At 39.5% G+C, this 16,880-nt stretch overlaps 1 protein-coding gene across 2 annotated transcripts in view; it reads left to right on the top strand.

The window, feature by feature from the left end:
• ROCK1 (Rho associated coiled-coil containing protein kinase 1) overlaps positions 1–15,684 on the top strand; it is a 59,844-nt gene extending 44,160 nt beyond the window's left edge. Inside the window, exons 29-34 of one of the 2 annotated variants that reach the window (XM_081205693.1) lie at positions 556–644; positions 1,122–1,200; positions 1,311–1,572; positions 2,544–2,748; positions 10,024–10,080; positions 12,605–15,684. In XM_081205693.1, the coding sequence (XP_081061819.1) occupies positions 556–644; positions 1,122–1,200; positions 1,311–1,572; positions 2,544–2,748; positions 10,024–10,080; positions 12,605–12,608 (696 nt within the window). In that variant the 3' untranslated portion in view covers positions 12,609–15,684. The remainder of the gene's footprint in view (positions 1–555; positions 645–1,121; positions 1,201–1,310; positions 1,573–2,543; positions 2,749–10,023; positions 10,081–12,604) is intronic. The other variant, XM_081205694.1, reaches the window with a different exon arrangement.
• The last annotated feature ends 1,196 nt before the right edge of the window (positions 15,685–16,880 follow it).

Genomic DNA, 16,880 nt, shown 5'->3' with positions numbered 1-16,880 from the left:
AGAATTATATTTTCTTTTGAAGCATATGCCAAATCAGATATTAAATTATTCAGCTTACATCCAATGCATGGGTAGAAAATATTTGATGCTTACTAAGACACACACACATGCTGAAAAATAATTGGTTATGTAAAACCATTTATGCTGTACAAAAAACCCCCCAGGTCATCTAGTTATCATTTCTTCTATCTGCATATTTTTGAAAACAATTTAAACTGAGTAAAAATCAGTATATATGCATCATTGGTTTTTATCCTAATTTATTAGTGATTAATGTTGTTTCTGGGGTGGTTCACATGTCACCCTCAATTTCAGGCTTGTGTACTCCATGCTCCCTATCTTCCATCCTTCCCTTCCTTGTGTTCATAGTTAAACTCAAACTCAGATGTTTGAGTGAGATATGGCAACTTATCCTTTGCCCCAACTAGGATCAGAAGTCAAGCTATGATTTTGCATTACACCTGAACAGCCTCTCTTTTTATTCCAGAGAAATGACGAGGTGGATAGAACTGCCTTTTATGTATTAATAGTCTTTTTCCTTTCCCTCTTTTTCAGTATGTTGTGGTCAGCAGCAGAAAGATTTTGTTCTATAACGACGAACAGGACAGAGAACATTCTAATCCATCCATGGTATTAGATATAGAGTACGTACTTCTAATATCAGTTTGAGATAACAGAAGGGAATTTTCTAATTTAAAAGGTTTAATTTTTATGGGTTTTTAGATACAGAGATACATTTTAGTTTTTGTCAGACTGGATAGGCTCAACTATTCAGAAGAATGGTTCACTTGAGCTCCATCTTCTACAACTTTTATATGTTCACATGTCACACCAGAATTTCCTGCAGTAAATATGTATGTGTGAACATCAGATGAACGCCCATTAACACCACTGGATACACTTCTATGATCCCTGATCCAGCTGCATCTTCCTGTTACATATACTCTGTTACATATACACACACTTCTCAATAATTCTTTATTTTGTAGGAATGGCAGTAACGTTATGTACTTGTAGCAAAATGGATATTGATGTTAAACAGTAGGGAAATTAATTTTGATCTAATATCTGCTTAGTTGTGATATAATTATTAAAACAGTGCAATGTTTATTTGATTTCAGAAAATTGTTCCATGTGCGACCAGTAACACAGGGAGATGTCTATAGAGCGGAAACTGAGGAAATTCCTAAAATATTCCAGGTAACAGCAACTGTCATGTTTTGATTTGAACATAGTTTCTTTAAAAAACTTTGTCAACTTTGAAGAAAAATGAATGAAATACTACTCTATGCCTTTCTTGTTCTGCTCAGATTCTATATGCCAATGAGGGCGAGTGCCGAAAAGATTTGGAAGCAGAACCAGTTCAGCCACCAGAGAAGACAACCTTTCTGAATCATAAAGGTCATGAATTCATCCCAACATTATACCACTTTCCAGCCAACTGTGAGGCTTGTGCCAAGCCCCTCTGGCATGTATTTAAGCCACCACCTGCAGTAGAATGTAGGCGATGCCATGTTAAGTGCCATAGAGATCACTTGGATAAAAAGGAAGAATTAATTGCACCATGTAAAGGTAAGGTGACTATATTTATATTTGAATTCAGTGCAGTTCTATCCCAGGGGCAATCCAAACTAGGTTGATTAGATTATGGGTTGTATCTGGTGCTCTTCATGTGTAATTCCACTGGCTGAATGGGACTTCCATTTTTTCTCCTCTTCCTCCGCCCCCACCCTCAAATCTGTTCTGGAGGGTCCCCCAAACCCCCACAGCTGATTTTGAGGACATCCAAGTGCTTGTGTTTATATGTAGTTTTATTAAAAGTAATTTGAAAATATATTGAAATATGCTGAGTGACTGTGTAACTTTTAAATCAGTAATCTGTTTTAAATTGATTAACCAATTAAGCAACTAAGTAAAGGTAAAGGGACCCCTGACTGTTAAGTCCAGTCGCGGGTGACTCTCGGGTCATGTGGCCAGCATGACTAAGCTGCTTCTGGCGAACCAGAGCAACACACAGAAATGCCGTTTACCTTCCCGCCGGAGCGGTGCCTATTTACCCACTTGCACTTTGACGTGCTTTCGAACTGCTAGGTTGGCAGGAGCAGGGACTGAGCAACGGGAGCTCACCCTGTTGCGTGGATTCGAACCTCCAACCTTCTGATCGGCAAGCCCTAGGCTCTGTGGTTTAGACCACAGCGCCACCCGCGTCCCTAAGCAACTAAGTAGTGCAGTTTTAATTTTGAAAGATCTGAATTTCTTTGCTGTAAAGTATGTATCTAAGTGCTACCAACCATAATACATTATTTTAAAATCATATAATTGTAGAGTTGGAACGAACCCTGAGGGTCATCTAGTCCAACCCCCTGCAATGCAGGAATCTCAACTAAAGTATCCATGACAAATCACTACCCAATCTCTTATTAAAAACCTCCAGTGAATGAGAGGTGTTTGTTCAATACTTTCATTAGCCAACCAGTGGTGATAATGTTTATTTTATTATATTTTGGTTTTATTTAACAGTATTCTTTTTTTCTCATTAATAGTGAGTTATGATGTAACTTCAGCAAGAGATATGTTGTTGTTAGCACCCTGTCAAGAAGATCAAAAGAAATGGGTTTCTCATTTAGTAAAGAAGATCCCCAAGACACCACCATCCAGTTTTGTTCGTGCTTCCCCCAGAACTCTTTCCACAAGGTCCTCAGCAAATCAGTCATTCAGAAAAGTTAAGAATGCGTCTGGAAAAGCTAGGTGAGATGTGAATGGACTAAGTTTAATTTTTTTTTTTTTTTAAGAAGGAGGGTCTGCATATGAAATAACTGACCTATCCAAAGGTTACTGTGTTGACTAGATTCACCTCTTACAAATCTGATTAAATCTGGTTCCTAGTTAAGGGCTTTTACTAACTGGAGATACTGTCTTTTTAAATGCAGCAAATCTTACTTTATTTTCGTTTAACAAGCAGCAGGAATTCATATCAATGTAAAATGATTTATTCAAGTCATTTGAAAATCCTAATACATTTTGAGCAAATTGTTCTACAATGGGATTTAATTTTTAAAATAAACATTCAGTTTGTGAACATAACACTTATAATTTTTATATTTGTAAATATTATTAATATAAAAAAATCAATGCACTAAAACAATTTTAAGTCTTTAAAATAGACATGCCAAATCTATCTTACCCTTCTATCTATGCCTTTCTAGCTGATTGTAACTTGCTGTTACATCAACAAAGGAACTGGTGAAGGTTGGGGAGGTTCAGAGTCTTATATAAGCACCTATTTTTCAGTATAATCAACTGAAATTCTTCATGTATCTATGGTGATGTTCATTTTTACACAAACTTCTCTTAAAAAGAGGAATGCACATGTTAGTAGTACCCTTAAAATGCATTGCTACTTGTTTCACCAGGTTTTTGCTTTATTGTTGCCTTATATTTTGCCTTGTATTTGGTTACTAATGGAAGTTTGATCTTCAGTATTATATAACTCTGTACCCCTCTTTGCTGCATTATTCCACATTCTGGTCAAAGTTCTCAGAAAGTATCCTGATAATAAGTCATATTATTGATGTTGGTAAATATTCCTCCATGTAATCCTCAATACACTGTGTTTTATTTCTAGCATGCACAAGCCATTTATTTATCCCTTTGTGTGAAAGTGCTTTGCAATCTTTAATACTTTGCTCTTTTTTATGGCAAAAAATATTTTATGTAGATTTTTAAAACCATAGGTACATGCTTAAAATAGTATTACACTGAAGAAGGCAACATATTTAAATGGGGATAATATTGGGGATGTGCACTGACCAGAGGATTTGTTCAGAACCTGATTCAGAAAAGAGCTCTAAATTGGGCAGAATTTGATAAAGGTTTTAGGTGTGCATGCCTAAAATTCTTTGGCAGAAACAATCCTGCAAAATCTTGTGAACATAACTGCAGTGGTTTTCCTACAAGAGGAATCATTACATTTTTAAGGTGGTGTAAGAAAGCGATTACATTAGTCTTCCCTACTGTGGTGGACACTCAGGGGTGTATTTATCAATCTTTTTGGGGTTGATTTTGGAGTGGGGGGGGGTAGGGACTACAGGGAATTTCCTTTCCTCCCTGTGGTTTTGTTTGTGGGCAGTACTTCAGTGCTCATAGGTGATACTGCACACAGAGCTGTAAGCAAAATGCTTTGTTTACTTGTGCCTGCCCAGTATGCTGGGATACTGTATTATCCATAGGCGCCGACTCCATGGGGCTTGAGGGGGCCCGAGCCCCCTCAAAAATTCGTTTGGGGGGGCTCAGCCCCCCCAATAATCTCGGGCGGCGGTGGGCGCGTCCGCGGCTTTTATAGGGCGCCCGGCGCGCACCAGCTCGATAACGGGCACCGGCGCGGCGGGGGGCGCCGGGCCGGGGGAGGAGGGCGGCCGGCCTGTCTCCTTGGCAACCCCATTGAGCAGCGCCGGCTCCCCCGGGAGGGCCATCCCCCGCGCCGCCGATCGCCAACACCGCCGACGCTGTGGCTGCCCGAGCCCGAGCCCGAGCCTGAGCCCGACCCGGAGCCCGACCCCGAGCCTGAGCCCGACCCGGAGCCCGAGCCCGAGCCCGAGCCCGACCCGGAGCCTGAGCCCGAGCCCAAGCCCGTCAGTCAGTCAGTCAGGAAGGAAGGAGAAATGGGGAGGGAGACGAGGGAGGAAAATTGCGCGCAGGGTGAAGAAAGGAGAAGGGCGAACGAGACGAGCTTCCAACCCAAAAAAGGGCTGGAAGACTGGGAGGATGCAGGATCGGGAAAGAAAGCGACGCCTTCCCCGCCCGCGACGTCGCCCGCTTGTCATTGGCAGCGCAGCGGGCGCCCAGAGGGGCTGGGCACCGGCGCAGGGCCGCTCCGCAGCCGCGGAGGACAGCTGCGCGGCTAGCAAGGTGTGCCGCGTAGAGCGCGGCCCTTGTGTGGCCCGGTGGCCAGGCAAGCTTGGGCGGGGACCCCCATGCAAATCTAAGACGGGAGAAGAGGGCAGAGCAAAGGGGGTCCCTTCCCCAACCTCCGGCTCTGAGACTTCCCTGAGCCCCAGAAAAGCGAAAGGATTTTCTCTTCTTCTTTTTTTATAAATATTTTATTAAGGTTTCAAATACAAAGTTAGAAACATACACTGAAGAAAAAAGTAAAAGAACAAGAAAAAGAAAAAAAGAAAAAGAAGAAAAGAAAACCAACCATTCAACACATTTTTTATATAACTAACTGGACTTCCTCGCATCTCCCTTACCCTGCATTCTTTATAATAAAGATATCAGCAAATTATTACCTTGTTTCGTACCTTATTTTGTACTTTTCAAATACTATACCTCTAAATTTAACATACTTTTCATCAGTTACTTATATCTTAAATTAAACATAGTATTACCTTAGATTTTGACCTTTTCTTACTTAAAATATAATTTCCTGTTTCCCAAATCTAATTGCTGAAGCTATAGTTTCCGAATCGTGTAAATTTTTAACATTCATACAACTTATATTGTTTTTGTAAATAGTCCTTAAATTTTTTCCAGTCCTCTTCCGTTGTTTCTTCTCCCAAATCTCGGATTCTGCCAGTCATTTCAGCCAGTTCCATGTAGTCCATCAATTGCGTCTGCCACTCTTCCAGTGTGGGCAAATCTTGTGTCTTCCAATATTTTGCGATAAGTATTCTTGCTGCTGTAGTTGCATACATAAAGAAAGTTCTATCCTTCTTTAACACTTTCTGGCCAACAATGCCCAAGAGGAAGGCCTCTGGTTTCTTGGGAAAGGTATACTTAAATACCTTTTTTAACTCATTATAGATCATTTCCCAGAAGGCCTTCACTTTTGGACAAGTCCACCAGAGGTGAAAGAATGTCCCTTCAGCCTCCTTACATTTCCAACATTTATTATCAGACAGGTGATATATTTTTGCAAGCTTGACTGGGGTCATGTACCACCTATAAATCATTTTCATAATATTTTCCTTCAAGGCATTACATGCCGTGAATTTCATTCCGGTGGTCCATAACCTTTCCCAGTCCTCAAACATGATGTTATACCCAATATCCTGAGCCCATTTTATCATGGCTGATTTGACTGTCTCATCCTGAGTGATTTTCTCTTCAACCTGCCCTCCATCCTCTTGCAGAAAACTCTTTGCCTGCCCTGCCCGTATCTCGTTTTTGCTTTTTAATTCCACACACGCACCCTTCGGACTTCGTGGCAATCGGGCGCGCGGGTGCGTTTCCTAAGAGAGTGAGGACCCCCGCCTCCTCCTCACCTGCTCCCTCGCCAGCCAGCCAGCCGCGCGCCCTAGCCGGAGAGCCCCGGCCGTCCCCGTCGCGCAATCGGCTGGATCTCCCTTCAGCAGGCCGTGCTCACAACTCGGCCCAGGGACCCCCCAGCAGCGGATCTCCGGCCCAGCTGAAGAATCCGGCAACAAGCCCCCTCCTCCCCAATCGCTCCGCCGAAATACGCTCCAAAACCCCCCAGATAGGCCGCCGGCCACCAAGTCTAGTGGCGCCCTGAGCGAGGGTCTCTCCCCAACACCGCCACCTCGAACTGCGTTCTCCCGGCTACCCGAGCGAACCAGCGGCAGGACCCCGGTATGGGCCCCCCCAATATTTTTTATAAGTCGGCGCCCCTGGTATTATCCCCACCCAAAGCCCTCCATTGTTGCCTCCTAAGCCGCTATTGTGTATCTTCTTCCAGCAAGAGGAACGGGAGCTGTCTGGTGTAACACCCTTGAAACTTGCCCCCATTTCAGCTTTTTTTAAAGGCAGATGGCATAGCTGGGATCCACCGTCATCTCAAAATTATCCCAGATTATGCTCTGCTACTTTCTCCTTTTTATGGTTCTGCCAGCCTTGGAGAGGGTGGGGAGAATTTGCATCTGCTGTGTATGTTGTCACTGCTCCTCCCTGCAAAAGTTTCAGCTTCATGGGAGAATAATTTTTCTAGGCAGCACTGCCTCTACCCCAGTGGGAATCACCATGTAGTTTGCTGCCAGCACCAAGTACGTGCCTGCTGATCAGACATGTAAGGGTGTGGCTTTGTTAAATGTGTCTATTGTTCTGCTTGCTTTGCTACCTATACCCTTTAGCCCAGTAACACACAACAGTATGTATGTAGAAAAGAAGCACATAAAAATGGAAAGCACAGAGTGAATTGAATCCAACTAACTCATTAAATCCATTGAAATAAATGGACATGAATGATGTAAATCCATTTATTTGAATGAATTGGTTGGATATGGCTTGTGATGATACAGTGTGTGCTTCTGGAAATCACTAGTACGTATGATGAAAACAGGCTCAAAAGGACAGGAAGCCACCATTAACAAATACGGAAAAACAGGGGAAATCACTTGAGGATGGGCACATGGGGGGGGGGGGAGAGACAGAGAGAGGTTGAGTGTTACTTAAATTAAGTTAATGTGACTTAAAAGGAACTGCTTTTCTCATCTTTTGAGTGACTGAAAGTGTTCAAGTGGGTTTGGCTCCCCCTACTGCTCAAAGGCAGGGAACATTGAACTTTAGAGGAAGTAGATGGTTTTCTCCTTAAGCTTCAGTTTGCTTCATGTGCAAGCTTAAAAAACCCTACACACAAATTATACAATAACAAACCGCTGCACCAGAAAAAGCTCACTGAGTACACAGCAGAACATAAGACCAACCTTAGGAACAAGGAAACCTAGTATGGCAGTTGAAAAAAACATTTTTAAAAGGGAATGGCACCTTGAAAACTTTAGATCATCCAAGGACAAATACCTTTCAGGTGAGAACAATGGTTCCTTCTCCCTTGGGTATTTAAGGTCTTCAAGTAGGATGTTGCTATTCATGCCCTTTGACCACAAGGTGGCACTAAACTCTCAGACCTGCCATTCAGGTAGGAACCAAGAATTCTCTCTCTCATTCCATCTCTCTTATCTTTGTGTTACAGCAGCTTTGCTTCATGAGTGCCTTATGCAGGCAGTAAGTTGTGATTGTTGTAACTCATCTGCTCATTTTGCCACCTAAACCATAGAAATCATGTGATCTCAGTTAAGTTTAATTATGAGTTTCAATGTTACCTTTTTCATTTATGTTTCAAGCCATCTTTCTTCTAGGACCAAATATGTTCGCCCTACTCATTTGTCTCCCTCATTTCTGACACTTTCTTATATACATCTTCATTTGTGCTTCCGTACATTGTACTAGAGGTTTTGTATTCTTTAGCTAAGCTCCCGTATGTGGATGGCATGCCTGGGAGCATGTTTGATTTATATATGATTACATTAATGATGAAAAATATAGCTCTATTTCAATACAAAATATATCATAGAAGATATGTTTTCTGATTTCTGGGAAAGAAACAACAATAAAGATGTGATTTGGAAGCAAAAATATATCAGCTAAATATACTGCTGAGTCAACCACAGGAGGATATAAACATAGATGCTAAGTTGTGCTAGGATCAATGCTGGCATTCTGTATAATTTTTGCACATTCATTCTAGTTTTACATCTTTTCTTCATTATGTATCCTGAATACTGATCTTCATCTTTCTATATGTACCTGTGAGTGCATATATGTCTTATATACATCATTTAGCCAGATAAAGAGCTACATAGCTTCACTTTGTCAATTCATATTCATAGCTGTTTCTCTCTTACCACCATTGTCTTTGGAGGAAATTCAGAATGTTGATTCATTTTAACTAGAGAACTTTGTGTTGTCCTCACCATTTCTTTATAAGTATTTCTTGTCCTGTTTCACTGGGATTCACAGTCTTTCTAGTCATGGACAAGGGTCTTCAAGCATGAAATCATCTGGCACTGACCCTAGTGACAGGCTTAGCTTGCTTGTTTCATCTCTTAACACTGATTGCTATTAAACTAGCTTTAACTGTAGTAGAAATTATCAGAAAGGGCAGAAATATAATTGAAGTTTAAAGACCATTTTCATATTTTCACATTTGGTTAGGTTGGTATTTATCAACATCCATTCAGACAACTTAAAACATTCAGAAAATCACTAGTAGAAGAAATTGAACAGAAATGCTCTGATCTTGCTCCACGAGCGCTTCAGTATTGCTGAAGTCAGCAAGATAGATTTAAATGCATATTTTTTGGAACTAGGGACTAAGATACACAAATACTGGATGGAAATATGAGGCTGTATATTAATTTTAAAAATAAGACCTCTAAAACATTTTTCTTGCTGGTTGCTCCTATTGAACATCCCAGAATATACTAGGCTGTGGATGGGGTTTATTTTATTAGCATTGTGTTATGATGCTTCTGGATGTACAATTTTGTTATGGCTGCCTGAAGTTTAGGCTATCTTGAGCATTTTGAGAGCAGGGGAAGAAATAAATACATGTTTAGAGCTAGTTAATACATTTTAGTTTTGTAAAATTTATTTCATTCCTCCTGGAGCTATTTTAATATCTGTTTATTTCCTTGTCAGTGATTTTTATTTTCTGATGGATATTTCATTCCTTATTTCATTTATTTAGCATGATGTTATAATTTGTTTATAAATACTAAATATGTTAACAGTAAGAAAAGATACACTGTATATCATTTATCAGAAATGCATATATTTAAATAGAAGTTATGCAGTGAACAGTTGACTTAGACAGAAAATAATATATCTTTCTTCAAAAACAACCATGATCTATAGTTTTTGAAATGCCAGTTCTTTTAAAGATTTTCTTTTATTGCAAAGTAATTTGGCTATACTTTTTGAGCCTTCATCTGTGAATTTCATTGCTTGGGTCCTGAACATTTAGAAATTAGAGTCTCTTTAATCCTTAATTGAGAGGCATAAAATTTCCATTTAAGTAGAAAAAAGGGGAATTTTCTTCTTGTTAAAGCAATTCATTTCCCCCCTCTTTCTTTCCACTGTTTTATTAGAAACTTTGGTCTAGGTCTTCCCTTTTATTTGCTATTAGCATTCAGATCACTTCTCCTAGAGCACCATTTTTCGTATAGAGTGCACAGTGAGCCCTCAGCGCATCGAAATAGTCGTGAAATGTTCATTTCTAAATTTCAATAGGTCAAAGGAGTATGGATCTGTGGGGGACATTACCCATTCAGAAAACTCAAGTTACTGGTGAGTAGCCTTTGCTTTTGAACCCACTGCTACTTGTCATGTGACAGTAGTAAGAAAGCAGAATTGCTCTCTTCTAGTGATGAAGAAGGATCTTTCTTAGAATGAGAAAACTATATCATTTCTCAGATTGTCATTTTGGAGATGCCTGTGGCTTTCTTTCTTTGATCTTGGATATCATTTGCTCGGATTCTTTGTCAGCTCTATGCTTTCTGGTCTTGATACTGTTGGTAACAAAACAGTATGCATATGCTCATAACACAATTATGTTGTGTAGAATATGCCATGGTGGTGGAATCCATTCTTGGAATAAGTACATTTCCCTCATGTGCTCTCTAACATTTCTCTATTCTGATGGTGAAGGTGTACACTTTATTATCCACAACAGCCTAATTTGAGAAAAGTCTGTGTTAACTTTGGACAGTGCTAAATATATTCATTTCCTAGGTAACAAAAAATCTTCAAAACAAGGGATTGGTGAAAATATTCTCATTTGAGGGCAGTTTCACAAGATTTCTTTTAATTTTACTGCCCTAATATATTTCCTAGAGAGAACAAGTAAAAAGTATATTCTGCTACATCTTTCTTTACTATTTGTTAGTCTAATTTAGCCTGCTTTTCTTAAGGAAGGCCAGAGCAACTTATATGGGGTTCCTAAGCATTCTCCCATCCAAGTACTAGACTTGTGCATCTTTATCAATTTTGCATCCTCATGTCACTTGTTGGATCCAATATTTTATAACCATAGATGTCCTTGACATTTATTTCACATTCTTGACGTTAAGTAAGTTTGCATTATAACTACTGCTCTACAAATCAGGCCATCCCCAATTCAGATCTTATCCCAGTAGCAACAGAGGTAATTCAGTTGGTAGAGGATGAGACTCTTAATCTCAGAGCCCCACATTGGGCAAAAGATTCCCGCATTGCAGGGTTTGGACTAAATGGCCCTTGTGGTCCCTTCCAACTCTACAATTCTATGATTCTATGGATCTTCCATGAATTCACTAGGTGGCCTGAAGCACGATACTCTTGAGTCTTATTGCAGGGCTGTTATAAGGATTAGAAATGATAAGTAAGCAGGTGCTATAACTCTTCCAACAGTTTGGCTTCAACCCCAAAGGCACACTCCTCATTGTCTCCTGATAAGACAGAGGCCAACAACCAGCAAAATTATAAGTATTGTTACTTGCCTTCTGCTAGCTGGGTTATGGCTTCTGGTCAAGGCAGGAACAAAAGCTTTGGAAATAGGCTTTTGCTGCCGTGATTCTATACTCGTTTGTTTCCTGCCTTCCTCGAATTCAGTACGGTTTGTTGTTGCTCCCGCTTATCCTTCTCAGGCTAGTGTCTGCGTTTTCCCCCTTCTTATTGCTCTTTCCCATCAGCCTTTGTTTTCCAAGATCTTTCCCTCTCTCCCATCAGCTTTGTTTCTGGTGGCTTAACATCTATGAAGCTGCTGTGGTCATCAGGGGATTTGGAGCGAAGTGTCTCTCTTTCTGTAACATCTGAATCAGGAGTGACTGTAGAGGCTCTGGACCAGTGTTTGGGTGCAGTGGGGGACTGGATGAGGGCCAATAATAATGTGTGAGAGTGGTTTCTGTGTCTGGGTTTCCATTTGTGGATGGGATTACACTTCTGAAGGAACAGGTATGTAGTTTGGGAGTACTCCTGGATCTTTCTGTGTTACTTGAGGCACAGGTGGCTTCAATGGTAAGACAGATGCACCTGTTTCCAGACCTAGATAGCTTGGCAGCTGTGATCTTGGCATGGGTAATCTCAGATTATTAGAATGTGCTCTATGAGGTTTCTCTTGGACCCAGTCAGTTTATGGAATATTGATTGTATAATTTTAGAAATTGTTTAAATTGCTTTTAGTTTACCAATACCATATGTTCTATTTTATCTTACTGTACACCATTTTGGTAGCTTTTCATTTTGAAGCAGGATAGAAATGCTATTTTAAAAAAGCCCCAAAACAAACTTTGATCCTAGATTAGGCACAGCTCTGTGAGTTGTACTAATTAATAAAGCATATATAAACACATTCAGGATTCTGTATTATTTCATTTATGTTGTGATATTACCAGAAATACTAATTATATTTGAATATCTGAATCTACGGAGTGTATAGTGAGGTTTGGGCATAATTCTTTACATTCAGATAAGTGAATTTTCACATAGCAAGTGGGTGGATAGTGGGACCTGTGTGTGGTTTGCAATTGATAGCAAAGTTTACATTTTTACCATCATACCGTGGGAATCTGCTGCCAGTTGCAGCTTCTCAACACAAATGCACACAGTAAAAACAAAACAAAACATAAAAACCCCCAAAATGTTCAGTATGTACATAGGATAATCTCCACTAATGTTCCATTGTATGCAGAATATCAAATGTAACACTGCTCTAACGTGCCTCTGGTACATTAACTCCTGAACAATATTTTAAATATTGTTGACCTGTTAAACTAAACAAAATAATGAAAAATGAGGCAATTCTAATGGTGTCTTTTTCTTTTTTTCTTTCCAGTTAACAATATATGCCGTACTCCATGGAATCTGGCTGAGTCTGAGAAAGCTGTGCTTTTTTCCACCATACAGGGCAGTGCAGACTGGTTGTTTGTTACAATGCAATTATCACAGGCTTCAGGGCTAAGACTGCTATTACTCTCTCCTCCTTGCTTTGGCACAAAAAGCACGCTGAGGGTGTCTTATTGCGGGTTTGCCTTAAGGTAGATTAGATTAATTATTACTATGTAATGCAAGTAAAAGCAAATAAAGCTTAGCTAGAAATAAGTTTAAACTGCTGCCTTTTTGGATTTCTAAAAAATAAAACCGCCAGCTAATCATGATGGAATGCAGTGAGCTTTTCTTGTATCAATGAGAATAAGAGGACTATTTACCCTGTGGGAAGGATATTTATATCAAGATAAGCACACAAATATGAGTATAGAAAGAAGGTATCTCAAACTGAGAAGGACTGAATTTTCTTTGAAGACTCGAAGTTGTGCAGAAAACAGCAAAATTTGCTTGAAAACAAATATAATCACTTGTGCCTTTTCTGCATTGTTGTTAATGCTAATAATTCATCATGACAGCTCAAGGTGTTAAATATTTTGCTTTACAAAATACTGATTCTGCATATTTGTAAAGGGGGAGAAAATGAGTAATTGCATGTAATCTATGCATTGTTGCCAAGCCATACAGAATTTTACTTCTAGAGGCATTAGAAACTAAGTTAAAACAACCAAGTTTGGAAGCATATTTTGGTACATATTTTTTTCTATAATTTGTATAACATATTGCATTAACAATTTGAAGTGCTAATTATAGCAAATACACACACCCCACAAAATGTATGCACTGTTTGAAATGTAAATTATTGTTAGAACACTTTTAATGGATGTTGCCCTTTTAGTGCCTTAATCTGTTTTACTGCCATGTCAAATAAGTGTAGAAATCTCAAATACCTATTATGTGTCAGTGGTTTTATTGATCAAAGTATTATAGAAGCTAGTTCCATTTTCATGTGTACAATTTTAAATGAAATTGCCTGTTACCAAGAGAGATTTTAATCATAAATACAAAAAAATAACAAATGCTTGTACCACGAATTTGAAACACCTAGAACACTTTAAAATTCCAGATAATACAGGAATTGAGTACATTTTAAGCTCTTGCTTTGTAGCAGGAATATTATTGTGGTATGAACAGTATGGCTTATTTTATTTTATTTTTTAACCAAATACCTCTTCAGTAACTTATAACAGCTTTGCAGTTGTGTATTAAATAAGAAGCACTGGAAAACTGATTCGTCTACATGACGATTTGCATGTTTAAAGTGGTATTGAAAGCCACACTAATAGATATGTAATAAGCATATCTGTTATTACTATGGTAATGACTCGTGCTCATTTAATACAAAATAAAACTAATTTATGGAAGAACTATTTTGAAAATGACTGTGGTATTTTTCTCCAGAATACACTTCTTAGGAAGTTTGGGAAATTATGATGCTTTACAAACAGATAACTGTCAACATATTTAAATCTGATACAAACTTGATAAATTTTTTTAATTACATTTTTATAATGTCATACTACATTTTAATACAGGGTAAAGTAGAAAAAAAATTCATAGGACTTTGAAGAATTTATTTTGATATGTGAATTGTTAAATCCCATTTAGTAAGCACATAATGACTTTCATCAAAAGGAAATTATACCAGGTACACAGCTCTTAAAAGAGAATATTTACATATATTTTAATTTATAATTAAGTCATGAATAGTAGTAAAAACCTGTCAAGCTTTTTCTGCACTCTTTGGAAGTCAGTGATCCTGTGCTATCCCTAAACAGAAGTAGCACGGACTCTTAATTAGATGATGAGATGGGGATGGCCAGAGAAGACTGACAACAAATTAAGTGTTGGGTTGTAGCAGGGGAGACCATGAGGAAGGTCAGAATTGTTCAGGAACAGATTTTCTTAAATCGGGCCTTGAGGAAGGAGAGAAAAATGGTTTGAGGAAGGAAAGGGAAAGAGGGAATGGAGGGCAGCATGGCATAAGCTGCCAAAAGCAGCAACTGGGAGGGAGAGACAAAGGAGAGAAGGCAATAGATGAGCTTGTGACAGCCACGGAGTAAGAATTGGTGTGAGAGGGAACATGCAAGAAGAGGTGGAGCAGAGAGGTTGACCACTGTAAGTTCTTAAAACTGAACAGGGAAGCAACACTGGAAATAAGTGGGGGCTGATATGGCCAAAGTGAAGAAAAGGATGAACCCACCTTAAGGAGAGGAAAATGGAGAAAGGCCAGCAAGTGATTTGGGCAGATAGTGATTTTGGTGCTTGCTTCCCCTGGTTCAAAAGGTGCGGGTTTTTTATTCTGTTTTCTTGATTAAAGTTGTATAATTGTACACTGTTTCCATGAAGATGGATAGAAAATAAATGTTTATTTACAGATGGGTATAAGCATTACCTGTAAATGTGCAATTTACAGCCTTTTTGCCAGATTAAAAATTTTGGTAGAGGGGACGAGGGGTGCCTAGGAGGGAGGATAAGAGAGTACTCACAACCATATATACATATGGTAGCTTAATAGCAACAGAACTAACATAGAATTTGATAGGAGAGGGAGAAGGGTATTGATGCAGAACAATACTGATCCTTGCTGAAAGCTATGTGGTGACATTTCATGAGTGTTCACCTGTTACATTCTGGAGAATTATGCCTAAGCCCCAAATTTAGGGTGCCCAATTGGTTTCATCTCCAGGGCATATTGTTATATTCAGGAATAAATTCCTATGGTGGGTAGATGAACCTATTAAAATACTGATTCCTGCCCAGTTCTGAATTTGGTATCAGGCCTCTCCGCCACGCAATGTCATTATATTGTGAGTTAATGTTCCCATTTAAGTTATGTATTGTATCAAGATCTGATATATTTTCTCAGTATTGTTTGTTTTCACTGTGCTGTTTTGTTCTCTGGTGTTCCTCAACCCATATGTATATATCTTCTACCTTATCAGTCCACTTCATGAATCATTTGGAGTAGCTGTTGCCTGTAAAACATTATGCTGCAATAAACCAATGAGTCTGTAAAATGTCACACAAGTTCATTATCGTTTCTTTAGAATGCTATGGTTACTATTCTGAATGAAGTGTGTTCTCAATAATCAGAACAATAAACATCTGCTACATATATGGTAATTCTTAGAATATAAATTTTGTAGGGGAAAAGAAAGTATGGAATTAAGAAAACAATTGGAAAAATCACCTATTGATAAATATTCATTGGGCCTAACAATGTGTAGACTTTTCTCAACCCTCTGGAGACAGAAGGAAGAGATGGACTAGAGGAAATTCTTATCTTGAGAGAAGGCTGTCGGAAGATTTAAAGCTGGCAGTTCAGTGACTCCAAGACTTACTGTGCTACCTACTCACAGCCAGGTGCATGAGGTGGTCATAGGATTACTCAGTGTGCTCTTTTTCTGGAGGGGTACACGGGTATGCATACCCCTAAACATTTTGTGAATCTTTGTACTTTTGTCCATTTACAGTGGTACCTTGGGTTAAGAACTTAATTCGTTCTGGAGGTCCGTTCTTAACCTGAAGCACCACTTTAGCTAATGGGGCCTCCTGCCGCCGCCGCACCGCTGCTGCGCGATTTCTGTTCTCATCCTGAAGCAAAGTTCTTAACCCAAGGTAATATTTCTGGGTTAGTGGAGTCTGTAATCTGAAGCATCTGTAACCTGAAGTGTATGTAACCCGAGGTACCACTGTACTGTATTTTCCCCGATTTGAACTATAAAATGGTGATTTTCTTGAGTCAAAATGAGAGTACCCCAATCTTTTTTTTAGAAAAAAAGCACGGGGGTTACTGCCAATAGACTAGAATCCCTCTTCCAATATGTGGCATGCAAATAATTTGACACTGTAGCGCAGGCCAATGTGATGCCCTCTAGATGTTAAACTACAGTTCTGATCTTCACTGACCATTGGCTATGCTGGTTGGGGTTGGAAATTGCATTCTAACAACAGGAGGATACCATGTTGACTTTCCCCTGCTGTAAAGGATCTGGATTCTTCTCTGTGGGAGGCAAATCTGGACGTTGACTGTACGGTCATACATACGGGATATATGTGCTTCAAGTTAAGTATTTTCGGGTTGCACTCCACAGTGACCCGGAAGTAACGGAGTGCATTACTTCTGGATTTTGCCGTGCGCATATGCGCAGACGGTCAAAATGTCACGCGCATGCGTGGAAGCGGCAAAACGTGACCCACAGACGCGGGTTGCGTTCGCTTCA

Source organism: Podarcis bocagei (assembly GCF_964188305.1).
Source record: "Podarcis bocagei genome assembly, chromosome: 8".
In the NCBI taxonomy this organism is placed as follows: domain Eukaryota; kingdom Metazoa; phylum Chordata; class Lepidosauria; order Squamata; family Lacertidae; genus Podarcis; species Podarcis bocagei.
This window is presented reverse-complemented; position numbering and strand designations above follow the sequence as displayed.